Source organism: Etheostoma spectabile, chromosome 4 (genome assembly GCF_008692095.1).
Source record: "Etheostoma spectabile isolate EspeVRDwgs_2016 chromosome 4, UIUC_Espe_1.0, whole genome shotgun sequence".
Lineage (NCBI taxonomy): Eukaryota > Metazoa > Chordata > Actinopteri > Perciformes > Percidae > Etheostoma > Etheostoma spectabile.
The window spans coordinates 1,733,504-1,749,894 of NC_045736.1; the positions used below are offsets into that span (position 1 = coordinate 1,733,504).

Here is a 16,391-nt window from a genome sequence, read left to right on the forward strand (position 1 = left end):
CGGGATCAAGTCGGACACAAATCTAACCGGCATGCATCGGGCGCCGATCGCCGGTGATAGATTCTGCGCAGACCTGGCTCATCTCGAACGAGCCTATTGCAACCTTTAGAGAACGCTCCCTTAACGTTCCCCTAACATTGCAACCTTTAGAGAACGCTCCCCTAACGTTCCCCTAACATTGCAACCTTTAGAGAACGCTCCCCTAACGTTCCCCTAACATTGCAACCTTTAGAGAACGCTCCCCTAACGTTCCCCTAACATTGCAACCTTTGGAGAACGTTCCCCTAACGTTCTTTTTTACATTCCCTTAACCTTCAAAAAACTTTAACATCCATGATACCAATTTTGTTATTACTTTAAACTGTGCATGAGCAGGAATGAATTATTATACATTAGCAGGAATTAATGAACAGGCAAACTTGATGGGATTTAAAACTTTAATATACACTGTAAATATATATATATATACAAGAATCAGAATCAGTTTTATTGGCAAGATAGACACATAATAGTGCAAATGTAGTGTGCAACATGCATATTGGACTGATAAAGTACAGTATTTTAAAACATATTCAAGTCACACTGGACTATAGTCGCATTTAATTGGAAATGTATTTCACAATATCCATGACCAAGAACAGACAGTTAGCACACAGAACGACAAGCTAAATATGGTAGGCGTCCGCCATGTTAACGGTAACACATTAACAGTTATTCAACTTTACGGAATCAGTCAGAACAACAAGCTGAATTCGAGAAGTGTCCCCCATGTTAACGTCTGAGATCAGTGCCAAGGACTTGCAGGTGGTTGACTGAACAGGCAGGCAGGTGAGTGGAAGCAGACTGGCCACGCTCATCCTCTCTCACGGGCGAGACAGAAAACAGAACAATGATACAATCATTGGGGGGGAACCACAGGGGAGAGCCAAAGCAGACCCAGTTTTAGTCCAAATCTGCCGGTCTCTGTGGGAATGTAACAAGGGGTGTCTAAACTTATGCCCCCTGTATCTTAACAAAGAACATTTATTTACGATACATTATTCATTCACAAAGAAAATTGGTGTCCTTTAAAGATTGGATTTTTCCTCATTTATTTTTAAATTAAGGCATTAATATCAATTTCCAATTTTTTTCATTTTATTCGTCTTCTTAGTCAACTTTAGCATGGGTTCCTAAACCTACGAGTATGTTAAAACACTAAGAGTTACATGTATTAGATCAAATTTACTTTTACTTACATTACTTAGTAGCAGTAGGCTTGTAGTATATGTTGTAGTTGGATGAAAAGAATGATAATACTTAGCCTATTAGAGTTTTTCTCGATTGTTTACACACATTTTCTGAAAGAACAGAATGTTCTCAGAACTCTACACACAAATAAAAAAACACACACACACGATGGGCAAAAACCCTCAATTCTCCTGCAAAATGAAACTTTACGTTCAAAACAATTGCAACAGTTATTTCTTCTCAAAATGGTATTTTGTTTTCAAAAGACATACACAAACCATCATATGAATAGACATTCATAAGAACCAGTTGAACACTGCTGTGCTCAATGTAAAACACTTCTCCATTCATTATAGTGACTCAAGCCTTTTTTTGTTCAGTGTTACACTTACTACAGACAGTACATACATGAGTGTGTTGTAAAATATTTGAGAATATAGTTTTTATACTCAGAACACACAAATACTCAGTAACAAATATATTTTATTTGTCCCACGAAAACAATGTACACAGTGTACATCCCATTCCCAACCAACACAAAGTTGCACAACACAAAACAGAAGAATTTACTGTACACAGTTACAGTGAAAACAACAACTATGCTGCATCCTCTCTTCTGATGCGGTCTGGCCACAGCACCTCGTCCACATCACAAGCTATGTAAGCAGCGGGGGAAATATCGCCTAGCATGGAGATTCCAGCCATGAAAAGCATCAGCTCCTATATGTCCACATGCGTCCTCCATAGCTTGGAGAAGAGGTGTACGCATTTGTGGATTTCGGTCATCCACTTTCCATCTCCAGGCCGAAAAAAAATTCCTCAATAGGATTGAGTAATGGAGAATGCGGAGGGAGATAAACAACTAAAAAGCCTGGGTGGGCAGTGAACCAGTTAGGAACCAGAGCAGCCCCGTGGAAACTTCCAATGTCCTAAATGACAACGTACCTGAGCTGCTCTGGGCCATCTACCTGATCTGGTGGAATGAGTGTGTCGTGTAGGGTGTCCAGGAATGGGATCAGATGGGCGGTGTTGTAGGGGCCGAGGGTAGCATGGTGATGGATGATGCCGTGGTGGGTAATCGTTACACACATTGTGATGTTCCCTCCGCGCTGGCCTGTGACTTCAACAATGGCCCGCTGGCCGGTGACATTCCTTCCCCTCTTTCGTCTTTTTGTGAGGTTGAACCCAACCTCATCAATGAAGATGAACTGGTGCTCCACTGCAGCCACCTCTAGCTCCAGGACTCTCTGAAACACACATGACAACATCAGAAATAGACATGGAGTGGTCACTATTGTGAAGCACAATCATTATGGTTACAATATGTATAATTTACAGTATACAATGTTGAGGGTATGCATCCATTGCGGGACTCACTTGCACATAGTTATATCGCAATTCTTTGACTCTTTCTGAATTGCGTTCAAATGGCACCCTGTAGACCTGCTTCATCTGGAGATGATTTCCGAGCAAGACACGGTCCAGTGTTGATAAGCTTACCCTATCAATATTTTGAAATAGGTCACTGTTTTCTATCATTTTTCTTTGTATTTGCTGTAATGTTATGGCGTTGATTTTAGAGGACCATGTTTATGATTTCAGTTTCCTGTTCAGGAGACAGAAGACGTTCCCGACCACCTTGTGTTGGTAATCTTTCAGTTCTGCCAAACAAATAGTAAAATACTGTAAATACAAAGTAGGTATACATTTCCTAAACACTTGAAACATACTTTACAGTATTTTTACAATCCCACAGAACAGTCCACAGGCAATACTGTACTACTGTACTCATTGAGTACTGTATTGATATGCAGTACTGCAATTTTGTAGTGAGAGTAGATTTCTTACCTATTCTCATTTCGGAAAGTCCAGATGATGGTTGCTACAGTGTACCTGCTCATTGTTAGACCATGGTTGACCACACGATCAACCAAAGTGGCTCGGATCTCATCGGAGATTACGGTCCTTGGCCTTGTCCTTCCTTGTCCTCGTCCTCGTCCTCGTCCTCTCACTCCTTTGGCTCTGCCTCTGTTTCTAATGTTGGTGTCCATTGCTCCATTGAAGAGCTCCCCTGATGCCCTTTCATGCTAAAGCTCTGATTGCTGATTGGAGAACTGTGTGACGGGTGTTTGCCCTTGTGATGAGTCAGCGTGCATATTTGAATGGCAGTGTGTTCCTTGTGAAAACAGGATATTTTCTGCATGACACTTGTGCCAAAAGCAGAGGATTGTGTGTAGTGTTTTGAAAAAAGTGTGTTTAAGAACTGCAATTTGAGTGTAAAGCAGGAATTGTGCTTGTAGTTCAGCAAAATTGGTTCAGGGGGCTGGTGAACGAGTTACATGTTGTGGTCATTGTGTCTCAAGTACCAACATTTGGGTGTAAACAATTGAGAAAAACTGTAATATATAACATAATATTATATTTTATTCAACTATTTTTCATTTGTAAATTCTTTCTACCAGAAAATAGTCTCCATAAAACTATATAAACTATAACACAGTCCAAGCATTAGCCATAGTAATTAAAAGGGGCACATTTTTGGAAAGATACACTGCTGTTGAATTGCTGGTGTTCATTCTTCTAGTTTGTAGAAAATCCAAATAAACTGTCGATTGTACTTCAAGGTGGTTTTAATATTTCATCTTGCAAGATATCTACAAAGAGCTGGAACGACTTAAGAGCACCAAGGTTTGATCTTAGTTCCACTGAGTCCACCGTGTAGTAATGAGGCGTACTCTACCATAGCAAGCTAATTCCTTAGGTTGAACTAATTTGACAATGTTTTTTGGGATGCATTAAACCTGAATCTACTTTGGGAAGACTAACCTGTAATGTAGCAATGAGCAAAACATTTTTCTTCTTCTGCTTTTTTATAAAATGTGGTGCCTGTCAGCTGCACTTCCCTGAGATCATTCTGTAACAAACAACTTCTCAAAGGTTTTTTTTTTTTTCTGTACAGAGGTGGAACAAGCTGTGGCTGTACACAGAAAAACATTACTAGTTTTATCTTCTATCAGCTGTTTATGTCAAACTCAAAAGCTTTTGTGACATATGCGGTGACTCGACGGTGTTATGTTAATCAGAACCAGATAGCAGCGAACGTGTCTATAAAACTTTAATGATGATATACAACTAGAGATTACAAATCGTGTGGCATGTGAAGGACAACCTGCAGTCTTTAGCTAAATGTACATCCAACTTTAAACAGACTTAATTACAAAAATGTAAATACATTACTATAAAAAAGTATAAGAAGTCAATAAGTATTGCACAAGATAGCTTTGTTTCTGCTTTGAGACACTGAGCTGGAAGTAAAATGATTTTTAAAGTACATTGGTATTAATTTGGAAATTTGAATAAAATAAAATCTATTTATAAATTCACATTAATATGCTGTACTTATAAAAGAAAAATGGCCGGTCAGATGTTTCACTATTTAATGCTGAAGTGTCTTAACTTTTTTCCAGAGCTTTCAGCTGCATCTCAAGGTGTCCATCAGTGGATGTTTGTCTTAAAGTTGTGACAGAGTACTATTGTTTTGAAATATTGTCTCACGTTGAAACATATTTGCCACAGTTTCCTCAGAACTAGACATGACTGAGGTAAGAGAGGGGATTTTTCTTGAGACAACATTGCCGGGACAGGGTTGAAACCACCTTTCTCGTCGTGTACACAAAAACTGCAGAGAAGCAGTGGTTGGCAATCACAAGTTTCAAACTTTGGCTCCCGCCAACACAGCTCATTTAAATAGGTATAAAAAAATAAAAACATGCAAGTAAAAATAGGTATCTAAGACATGAAACAGAAAACCAAGTTAAATATGATGAGAAAAGTATGAAAAAAGATTTACAAATTTGGGTTAACTGTAGGCAAATTTCTTTTTTTTTTGTTTTCCACCAGATATGAGTTGCAATAAAAATGCTTTATCAAAACTAGTCTTTCAGTACATACGCTGATGTGGTTCATTTATAGGAACAGTGCAATGTGTCTTTCGGGTGTTGTCACATGAATGTGGATGTGATTTCTGATGACAGTGAAGACCTGCTGCTTCTGGTCACAGATGGTCTCTCCAGGACGCCGATCTTTCTTATAATCTTAAACAGGTTCTTCCTGAACTTCTCTCCCACAAAGGCATACAGCACAGGGTTGACACAGCTGTGAAGCAGCCCCAGGCTCTGGGTGGCAAACATGGCCTGATCCACTGCCATCCTTGCTGGGCACCGGTACGGCACTATCTTGGACCTGAAGAAAGTGTCTGCCATCACTGCGATGTGGTACGGTGTCCAACAAAGCAGGAAGGCAATGACCACGAACACGATCACTCTCATGGCTCGCTGCCGCTGAAATCCCCCACGGATGTGGAGGAGGCGCTTGATGGTTACTCCATAACAGGGCAGCATGATGGCCAAGGGGATCAAAAAACCCAAAGTGTGGCGAAGAATTCTGGTGGCCAGCCGCCACATGCCAGCACTGCTGGGATCGTATTGTTCAGAACACACTATCATACCGGAGCTTTGGGATTTAAAAGAAGAATTGAAAAGGCCCGGCAGAGACAGGAGCGCACCAATGGTCCAGACAGCAGCACAAACTGCCCAGCTGACTTGCTTTCTGTTAGCCTTGCGAGCCTCCATAGCTCTCACGATCACCATGTAACGGTCCATGCTAATGCAAGTCAGGAAGAGGATGCTGGAGTAGAAGCTTAGCTCCTGGAGGATGGTGATGATTTTGCACAGGGCTTCGCCAAACACCCAACCCTTGGTAACAGAGGTGGCCCAGAATGGGAGCGTAACGGCCAGCAGGATGTCGGCGATGGCCAGGTGGAGGAGGTACAGGTCAGATGGAGACAGCGACTGCTTGCTCAGGCCAATCACCAGCCCCACTACCAGATTCCCAGGAATGGCCAGCAGAAAGATGAGGGCGTAAAACAAGCTGACAAAAACGGACGCTACATCTGGGATGTGGAATGGGTTGCAGGGCTGCGTCTCGGGGTTGATGTTGAACTCGGTTTCATTATAAGTATAGTTGAGTAAGTCATAAATAGGGCCAAAGTCTAGAATAAAAGAAGACGTGTTTGGATCTGAGGACAGCAAAAAATATGACATTTTAGTTGTACAAAATGCATGTTATTATTACAAATCTGTCTTATGAAACATGTTTTAGGTCTAAATGTCATACCCAATTTAAAAGTGGTACAGCTCCCATATAGTTTGACCCTCTTGGGTGTGCCTGATATCATTGGAAAGGTAACACTCTCAAGTTTCAGGGTGATTCTAGTCCTTACTGACACAGAGTTACAGTTTTTTTTGTCCAAATTATCTATTTGTAAACTGACTAAAATGTACTGCTGTAAACACATCTAGGTGTGAGACAACATGAGACTAGAGCAACGTCTCAGCTTAATACAGAAAAAGTCCAAAAGCCCCAAAATGGATTTTATATGAATTGTTTTCTACAGGTATGGCTGTCTGTTTTTCATGAGCCTAAAGAAAATACTCAATGTACCTTTTTACCGTCATGTTGTCCTCGGGTCAAATTGACCCGTATCCTATATCAATGTTCTTTTTAATTACTCAAAATAACATGATTGATTCCACACAACGCTCTCAACGCGAGTACAAATCTCTACTTTCATTAATTTTGGGGTGTCTTATTCCATTTGAAAAACAAATTGAAGTGTTTTTGAAATAGTATTGAGTAAAAGTTGACATAATCCAGTCTGTGATTATCCATCAACATACATTCCTTTAATTTTCGTCTAAATAATTCCTAATTTCTGCTTTTCTAACTCAAACATTAGGTATCATTTCTAATAAATGAAGATAAATTCCAAAAATAACTAAAAACTAAAGTTAATAATTTAGTGTTACACAGAGTTGAAAACGTCAAAAAAAAGTGACAAAAATTGAAAAAAAGCATCAAGTGTTGAAAGAAAGGACAAAAACGTGAGCAAAAGTTAAAGACATCGATAAAAAGCGTCAACAAAAGTGTTGATTTTCAATTTTGACAGGAAGACAACACAAGGGTTAGCGGAGGAGACTGGCTACACTCAGCAGAATAAACGCACAAAGTCACTGTACAATAAAACATTGTTATTGTTTTTAAAAAAAATAATGAAGCAGCCTACATCTCTTTACATCTCACACAGTGAGGTATTAACGACTACACATTTAAAACCGTCTGTTTGCTATGAATGCATGTATTTATTTAATATCAGTCAATGTAAGTAAGTTATTCTAGGGATGGAAATACTCACCAGTCATTGTGGTGTCTGCTTCGTAGGAGGCACAGAGTAGGCTGTGTCACGAAGAGCCAGGGAGCCAACACTGTATCATCTCCCCCCCCCCCCATCACACCCTAACCATATGTCTATCGTCCCGCTTGCCTCACCTACACAGAATCTGATTCGCTCAAGGAAACAAAAAGGAAGATATGATGTCACATCATCTTCAAACTATAGTTGGACACATCCTTCTGTGTAAGGTCTGACATTTCTATGGATGTAGTATGCTTTTAACACTTATTCTAGGATAAAAGACCTCTGTAATTGTTCTGTATTGTGTACATTTTGAATCCCATGTACTAACTTCTCAACCTGTTTTTGGACCTCTTGCGTTATACTTTTTTTCATATGTATTTATTTCAATTCCCAGCCATTCTTTTCTACTCATGTGAAGAGTTTGATGATACATCAGTCATGAGACTATTTAGGCTCAGGCTTCCCCAAAACAAACCCATGCCGCATTATCTGAATCACCGGTGTCATTAGATGTGCCGTCACGCTGTCTGTAAAATCGAAAGAGAAACCATTTGTTTATGAATTCCAAATAAACCCTGGATGAACTATTAAGATATTCTTAGAAATGCAGTATATATATATATATATATATATATATATATATATATATATATATATATATATATATATATATGCTTTCCCAACACACTCATATCCTCATTATTTGATGCCTTTGTTTATATACTGTATATAAAACATATATTTTGAAAGAAAAACATACTTTGCTGGCAGCTGTGGTCACATGGTTGAACATTTAGTGACATAAAGAATACCATAGGCCACATGATGTGACTACAGTTGTGATTGCCTCCTGCTGCTGAGGAAGTTCCCCCAGCTCATGACATGCCTCTGTGTCGACACATGAGCGCCGAGCATCACACTTCCTGCCACACTTCTTCTCATGTGTTTCAACTTCCAGTGTCACAAGTGCTGCGATTTTGTCAGAACATAAACATGTCTTAAACATGTGGGCAACACTGGGCTACTAAAAATGAGGCAGTAATGGAAAGTAACTAAGTTCATTAACTAAAGTAGTGGTTGAGGAGTGCTGAGCCCCGCCAAGCCCCCGTGTGGGACTGCCATGGGCAGAAGTCGTGGTAGTGGGGGACTGCGTTTGTACAATCTTTTTTTAACCTAATCTTACTTTACTTTAAATGTATTTCTTGCACTTTAGCTACTTTCTTACTTTATATATACATATACAGTAAATAGCAACTGAGCAACTGTAACTTAACAGTTCTAAGCTTACATACAACTTTAAAGTGCTTCTACTTGATTTCCATTTCATGATAGACTACTTCATATTTCTACTCTAGTACTTTAAGGAAAATATTGTACTTTTTAATCAACATGTATTTGACAACTTTAGATTTATAAATACAAAATGTCAACAGATAAATGTTATATTAGAGATTAAACTACCCAGCAGTATATAAATTCAAATTGGCTCTACCTGTACTAACTGCAACATTTAAGTGATATGTAGGCATGAATCATAATTATAATCCAGTAATATAACAATTATGAAACGGGCCATTTAGCATAAGTACTTTATGTTTTGATGTTGACACTTTTGTACTTTTAATTACTTTTTGTACAATTTTGAATGCAAAGCTTTTTGTAACAGTATTGCTATTGTTATGTAATTAAAAGGTCTAGCACTGTGACCGCTGACATCAGGACTGGGTTACCTTTAGAAAGAAATTCCCAAACAGCCATATTTCAGTCTTCCAGTTTATACAGATATAGTGGCACAAAAAAAAAATAGTTTGGTCTATTTCACCCTACTTGGCCCCTTTGATCTATTTGGGAAAAAAAAATAAAGTTTCCCTTTTATGCTCAAAGATCAAATAGTGGTTTAGACGCCATAGTGTGTCCCTTCTAAATTGAGCATCTCAAGTGAATTGGGGTAATAGGGACACCCGGAGACTGTTTGGTGCAACAAAGGATATGAAGAAACAGGGTTTGTATGAAATCATTGCTTCAAAATGGAATGCATTTTTCCGTTTTAAGTATAATTGTGCTTGTGATTTTACCATAACCTGCTTAAAAAAAAAAAAAGGCTCAATACGCAGATATAGCACATATTTCCAAATGTCTCCTAAACTAACAGTTTATTTTTATAGGCACTAGATGGTGCAGTAGAATCAAAACATCACATGAAATTTGATGGGAGGCATATTTAAGATGTGTAAGTGAGAGCATGGAGCACTAAAGGTGGCGGGGGGACTGTTAACCCAGGGCATGCCTGGAGTGGAGAGCTGTATATTTGAGTAGAGGGTTGGACTATGCTCTTGTTTCTACCTGTGGAACACTGCCTCTTCAGAAAAAGGTCTGAACAAAGCCAAATTAAAAAAATAAAAATAAAAAAAATAAAAACTTTACTCAAGGTCGGTGCACGTTACCAGTCACAATTGGTTTCAGCAATATTAAACATGTTATACCTTAAGTGCAGTATAAGAAACTTGACATTAACAGTAACTTGTTTGACTGTCAGACCACATGTGGCAGAATTACTAGAAACATGCATTCTGTGAACCGCTTTGACAGTATTTAAGTGGTCCCACCTTGATCCCGGTACAATTGACTGAAAGAAAAAAAACAAAACCTTGATATCAATCTACCTACCTATTTAAAATTCTAAACGAACACCTTTCACAGAGTCACTTCGGATACAGTCCGGTTCAGAGAAAAGACCCTTTAAGAATTTCGCTTGTGCGTTCAGTCCATTTTCCCCAACTTAAGGCCTTTTCCACTAAAAAGCAGAAACAGATTTCCTGATTTAAATGGCAGCCAAGTTTGCCCCGACATAAATTAAGAGAAGAAAGTGCATCAAGTGTTCAAGTAGGGTGTATAGTTTGAAAGAACATAAGGGGGTTAGGACAGTGTATTATGAAGAAAAAAAAAAAACACTGGCACGGAACTGGCAATTTGCAGTACAATTTAGAAGACGGGGGTGAGAAGGCTGACCACAACTCAACCAAGGATCAACTATGTAAGTCCCTCTAGTGCATTAAAGTGGTCACAATCACACTGCTTACTGAGAGCGCTACTTGCACTACGCATGACAAAACGACACTGACTTTGTTTGCCTGTATAAAAAAAAAAAATTATTCAAGAAGCCCATAATTTAATTAATTATTTTGAAAGTCAATATAGGCTGTGATGGGAAGGGGCCAAAGTCTATTTATATAAAAAAGGGGGAGCAGGGGGAAATGGGGATGTCTATAGTTTTCCCACATAATCCCCAAACCCCAATTTCATCTTTTGGCACGCCTTGGGTCCCTGCCGTTGCTAATGGTAACTGAAGACTTCGAGGTTGTTGGGGGTCCTGCAGCAGTAACTGGAGGTGCTCCATTGCCAGGTGATCGACCGTTTGGTCGCCCAATGCTCCCAAACGCAGCATCACGGGGTGCCCCAGGTGGTGGGTTGTTGTTGGCAAACGGTGGCATGGAACCATTACCTTTAGGTTGAATAAAAATAAATAAAAAAGTCATCACAAGACATTTCCACACACACCCACCCCCACACAGTGGGAAAAGCACAGGTGTGAACAACACTAATGAAAGCAGAATGCCATTTAGCTGCTTTGGAATCAAGCTTGCAGCATTATGCATGCTCAGGCCTATTGGGACACTTGAAAAGAACAGAGCTATTACTATCCATACCATTTGGGCTTATACTATGGCAAGTTGAAATCTCTGCTGCGATGACACAAAAATGCAAGAAATGAGATATCTTATTTTATACTTTAGCAAACAATTAAATAGAGAACCATTTTACTTGTGATTTTTTTTCACTTCAAATTTGTCAAGAAAATTGTATGTATGATCACAAAAGTTTACTTCTATAGTACTGACACGCCACACCCACATTCTACAGTCTTTTTGAACTGTCACCATCTAGAGGACATGCACAACTCTGCTCTACCAGTTCCCCTCTCATAGGAAACAGCAACGTTATCGGCATGAAGAAAAATATACTGACCTGGTGGGGCAGGTGTACCTGAATTCTGATTGGGTGGAGAGTTTCCCCTCTGATTCTGGTCTGGTTTACCCTGTTAGTGGAAGAGATCACCTTTATCAACCTACCACCACTAGTGTTAAGACTAGTCTGAAGATTGACTATTTTACACACAAAGTTTGCCAATTTAAATTCTGACCAGTCATCAAAAGAAATTGATGTTTAAAGGGGGACTGGAATGACCATGATTTGAACAGATTTTTTTTGTTTGAAAATATCCCGATCTAAGGGTGAATATATTGATAGAGTACTCCTATTGATGCATAGACTGTATAAGTGAAGCCAAAATCCAGTAGTCAGTACAGGGCATAAACCCTAAAAGCCTGGGGAATGACCGCTGTGACTGAAACGCGATTTGTCGACTCCGATACTGCGGCTCCACTGTCCGATCACTTCTGTGCTCTATATAATCTGGCTTCATATTACAAGATGACTGTGCCCATTTCCAGGATATTTTGGCTTCACTTGTGTACAGTGGGAGGAAGTGTCCATCTTTATATATAGTTTAAGTTATGGGCACCCAACCAGCACTTTCAGGGGGCGGGGGGGGGGGGGGGGGGGGGGGGGGGGGGGGGGGGGGTTGCATGGCTACTCACAGACTTGTTTTGCTGGTTGTTTTGGGTTTGCAGCTCTGGGTTTGGTTCACTAAAGTTGGGCACTTCTGAATACACCATGCAGAATCTGTGGAGACATGTTTAAAAATAGCATTCAGAAATTGTGTTTGGTTAGAATGATAGTTTGAAATGGCCGTTGTTTGACTGTTAGGGATACGTTTTCTTCCAATTTAGACAAAGTCTTTTAAAAAAGGAATCAAAAATTCTTCTCGAGGAGGCTACTCAATGGAAAATAAAAGCCAAAGTGAGACTAGTGTAAATGTTTTATCTTGGGATTAAAACGTTATAGTATGTTAACGTGTTTAGAGAAAATAAACAGCTGACAATGTGATTGCTCTTAAATTATACAACTCTGTCTAAAGGTTTATTCTATATAAAGTGTGTATGTGGTGGAGGCGATGGCGTGGGAATTCTGGGTTCAATTGGGAGCAATGTGTGCCTGAGCAATACACTTAACCCCAGAGGTGTGCAACCTCTGATATTTAGCAATTGTGAGTCACTTTGGATAAAAGCATCAGCTAAATAGCATGCAATGTATTGTTTTAAAAGCAATTATTCAGAACCACAGGTTAAGACCAACTTCACGAAATGCCCTGGTCTTGTATGACGCTTAAGCAGTAGAGGATTAAAAATAGGTACAAGAACTGTACTAAAGTATGTAGTATAATGTATTTGTGACCAGTTACTCACTCTCCAATCTTCTGTAGATCCCCTCCTCTTCCAGTGTACAGGGTCAGGCAGCCTTTCCATATGGATGCATAGCTAACAGAAATCTCAAGTTAAACTTGTGAACACAAAACTTTCTCCCAGAATTCAAAACAAAGTTGGTCAGGTATACAACCACCTGTCAAAAATAAGTACACATATGTGCACTGATCTGTCAACTAAGCAAGTAATGTAACTTGTCATTTTTTCTCCATGCATGATCAATCCTACCCTCTGGTCAACTTGATTATGTCCCCTGGCTGAATAAGGCTGCCGAGTTCATCCCAAACCGAGATAGCAATGCTCCCGCTCTTATCCGCCACCTTGCACGAGCGAACCTCATGACCGTCTTTGGTTTTAGTTACTCGTCCTAATAGAACAAAAAAAACCTTAAGTTAGACAAAATGGCCAACTTACTCAAAACAACTCCAACCAACCATGGTTAAATTGATCGTGTATGGAAACGGTATGAGTCCATTAAAAACTAAAGTCCCCTTTAAAGGTAAATGTACAGTAATAGTTACGGCTGGCCCCTTTAAAAATGACACGAGTTGATGGAATCGGAAGAGACGCTAAAGCGTACAACTAACTTACCTATTTCCAACACGATAAATACGATATTCAAATTTTTCAACCCAGGCTTCACATCCTTTAACAAAAACAGGGCCTCGCCTGTTGCGGTTGCCATTGTTGTCTCGAAGAAAAATAACCACTGTTTGTCCCCTTAATGTCACTTAAACTTAGCTAGTGTTGGCAGCAGCGGTGTTGCTGGCTGTCGTTACTTTGTAATGGGTAACGTTAGCTACAGCAGTACAGCGTTAGCTCAGCTAGCTAATTAGCAAGCCTGTTGGTCAATGCTAACTCATTCCAACTTCAAACACTAGCTAACGTTATCGTCACTGCTTATAGACACTAGGCATCTAAAAAAGGTACGTTAACTAGTCGACTATATTCAAGCCAATTACAATAAACACTACCACTAAGAAACCGTTAACTGCCCTCTTCAAGCAGCAAATACCCTACTTGGCAGAGTAGCTTTGCTAAGGAACACTTGACTAAACGTTAGCTAGCTCGTCGATGCTCGTACTGCAGGCTAGTTTGCTAGCTGCCTTCTTTTAGTTTAGGATAAAAGTCTATGGGCACTCTTTTTTCGAGTAACGTTTTCGCCATAACGGCAGCTCTTCACATAACGTCAGCCAACGCTCGCGAGTTTACTTTAGCTAGCTAGCTGAAAGATGTGTCTGTTAGCCTTTGAACAAAATTCTCTGCCAGCAGGTTACACCAGAGCTTGAGATATGACGTTATTGTGTTGCAAAGTAGTTGGAGATAGCCTTCTTATCTCCCTCGACCATTTAGTCAGCGTTAATATTTTCAAATCTACCGCATTTCCTTTGTGTCCCTCTTTCTTAGCTTTGTTAGCGCGGAGTCTGGCCAAATTCTTTGTCATAAGATTGTGTCTAGCTACATCTAACAAATGCGCCCTATAACGTTGACGTTGTTCGAAAAGTCTTATGTAAAATTCCCTTGTTATAAATGCCTTAACAGCACTTAAGCCAAAAAACGTTGTCTAAACTATGTGCAAGCTGGTCCCTAACAGTTACACGCTTTCCCTTGTTTTAACAATGCCCCCAAAAACCACGTCATTGGGTGCCTGTCTAATTTATAAAACTCAGTTAGTTCCATTATCCTACATAGGGAAGGGGTATTTACTTGAAATTCTTTTTTGTCTGCTCTTACACAATAAAGTTGACAGATAGAGACAATTACCAGGCATTTATTTCTAAATATACTACAATCACAAACACAAAAAGACAATGTGCTAAGCTGTTTACAGAAAAGAAAGAAAGTAATTGGATTGTACCAAATGAATTTCATTCACAAACAACGCGAGAATAAGAGAGCATAAGTGTGAGTTCAATGATTGAACTGTCTTTGGATCTATGTCAAGTCACGAAGCTAGCAACGTAATTCAAGACGTTTATTTTGAGTAAATGTTACCTTTATTATTAATTATCCAATTAAAACCGTTTTACCCTCATTATATACAGTCTAGGGTTGGACCAGACACACTCGGCGTGCAAAAAGCAAATAAAATGTAGTTACACGTGCAAAACACGTTACGCCGTTACCTTAGTCATAAATATAAAGGGTTTTATTTTGCCTTATACTTGAAAACACGTTTGAAAATTAAGGAAAAGCTTTACGTCACGAACAGGATTCGAACCTGTGCGGGGAAACCCCATTGGATTTCGAGTCCAACGCCTTAACCTCTCGGCCACCGTGACTACATAACATGGATGTGGCTCTGGTAAGATAATTAAACAATAGAGATATTGATGTGGTTGTATACCATGAGAAAATGGCTCATGGGTTTGGGCTCGCTAATTGAAGTGTTGCCATCATTGAATGAATTAAGAGAAAGCAATCGACAATAACCATAGAAAATGTATGAATGAATCACGAAGTGTTGGCGTGAGTTCAAACACAAGAGGGAGGCAAACACCACCAAAACACCTCGGCTTACTCACAGTAGTTGCTTAAGGTAACTTTAGGTTGCCACAGCTGGACTAACAGATTCAAGAACAGTTTCTTCCCAAAAGCCATAACCACCCTGAACTCACACACGCACTGACTTCACTCCACAGCCTAACCCCGGTCCCCGGACTTTCTTCTTCCCACTTACTGTGCAATACAGTATATTTAATATACTGTGCAATATTTAATAATTAATCATTTAATTTCCTTACTGTACAATATTTAATACTCAAGACCTTTGATACACTATATTATTTGCATAATGTGGATACAAACCCATTATCTTTCTTGCTATTTTATATATGTAGGCTATGTAGTTGCTCTCAGGAACTGTGTACCACGTTCCCCCCTCTCTTCTTTTTTTTTTTCTTTCTTCTTCTGTGCTACTTATATTTTATATTTTTATATTTCGTGTCAACACTGTAAAGGGGTTGCTTCAGTCTCGTTGCACAGGTACTGTACTTGTGACAATAAAGCCATTCTATTCTATATTATTGTATTGCTATTGAAAAAGAAAGGATATAGGATACCAAAACACACATACGACACCTTATCACTGTTAATGTACTCAGACTGCATATAAAGATTTAGGTTTTATTCTGTCGAAAACAACACAACGTACGTGAGCCTACACAACACACACCTACAAAATAGGCCTAGCCTATATTACGTGGTCTTTAAATGCAAATAATCTAATATTTCTGCTGCTGCCAACTGCCAAGTAGGCCTAATACAAAGGTGGTGGATGGAATTTATATGGTGGTAGGCTACTGAAAAAGAAAAGCTAAATAATTCCACAGCAACATTCCCAGAACATGCTGTCATTACATTTTCATGGGGACTATTTGCCTGGAAGAAAGTATACTTCCAATGAAAATAGTTTGCAGTGTGTTTTTTAGATTAACAGGAGACTTTGTTTCTGGAAAGACACTTTGCTGTTCATTTTTTATTTTTTTTATTGTATTTTTCGGAGCTTTTGGCAACCAAAA

General features: G+C 39.3%; 2 protein-coding genes and 1 non-coding gene across 4 annotated transcripts; all 3 read right to left on the minus strand.

Annotated features, from left to right (window-relative positions):
* Nucleotides 1–4,329: 4,329 nt before the first annotated feature.
* Nucleotides 4,330–7,606, minus strand: LOC116688183 (C-X-C chemokine receptor type 2). Of its 2 annotated transcripts, none has more exons than XM_032514025.1 (2): nucleotides 7,484–7,606; nucleotides 4,330–6,280 (listed from the first exon to the last, which is right to left on the minus strand). In XM_032514025.1, exons 1-2 carry the CDS (start codon nucleotides 7,488–7,490, stop codon nucleotides 5,232–5,234), a joined length of 1,056 nt encoding a protein of 351 aa, XP_032369916.1. In that variant the 5' UTR covers nucleotides 7,491–7,606; the 3' UTR covers nucleotides 4,330–5,231. The 2 variants fall into 2 exon arrangements, with proteins under 2 accessions (XP_032369916.1, XP_032369915.1); XM_032514024.1 differs by having other exon boundaries at nucleotides 4,330–6,307; nucleotides 7,484–7,592.
* A 2,843-nt stretch (nucleotides 7,607–10,449) lies between these two features.
* Nucleotides 10,450–14,509, minus strand: nabp1a (nucleic acid binding protein 1a). The gene is made up of 6 exons (XM_032514026.1): nucleotides 13,462–14,509; nucleotides 13,099–13,237; nucleotides 12,853–12,924; nucleotides 12,145–12,229; nucleotides 11,513–11,582; nucleotides 10,450–10,988 (listed from the first exon to the last, which is right to left on the minus strand). Exons 1-6 carry the CDS (start codon nucleotides 13,553–13,555, stop codon nucleotides 10,786–10,788), a joined length of 663 nt encoding a protein of 220 aa, XP_032369917.1. The 5' UTR covers nucleotides 13,556–14,509; the 3' UTR covers nucleotides 10,450–10,785.
* A 561-nt stretch (nucleotides 14,510–15,070) lies between these two features.
* Nucleotides 15,071–15,152, minus strand: trnas-cga (transfer RNA serine (anticodon CGA)). Its single transcript has one exon. It is a non-coding gene; the product is annotated as a tRNA-Ser (tRNA).
* Between the last annotated feature and the right edge of the window lie 1,239 nt (nucleotides 15,153–16,391).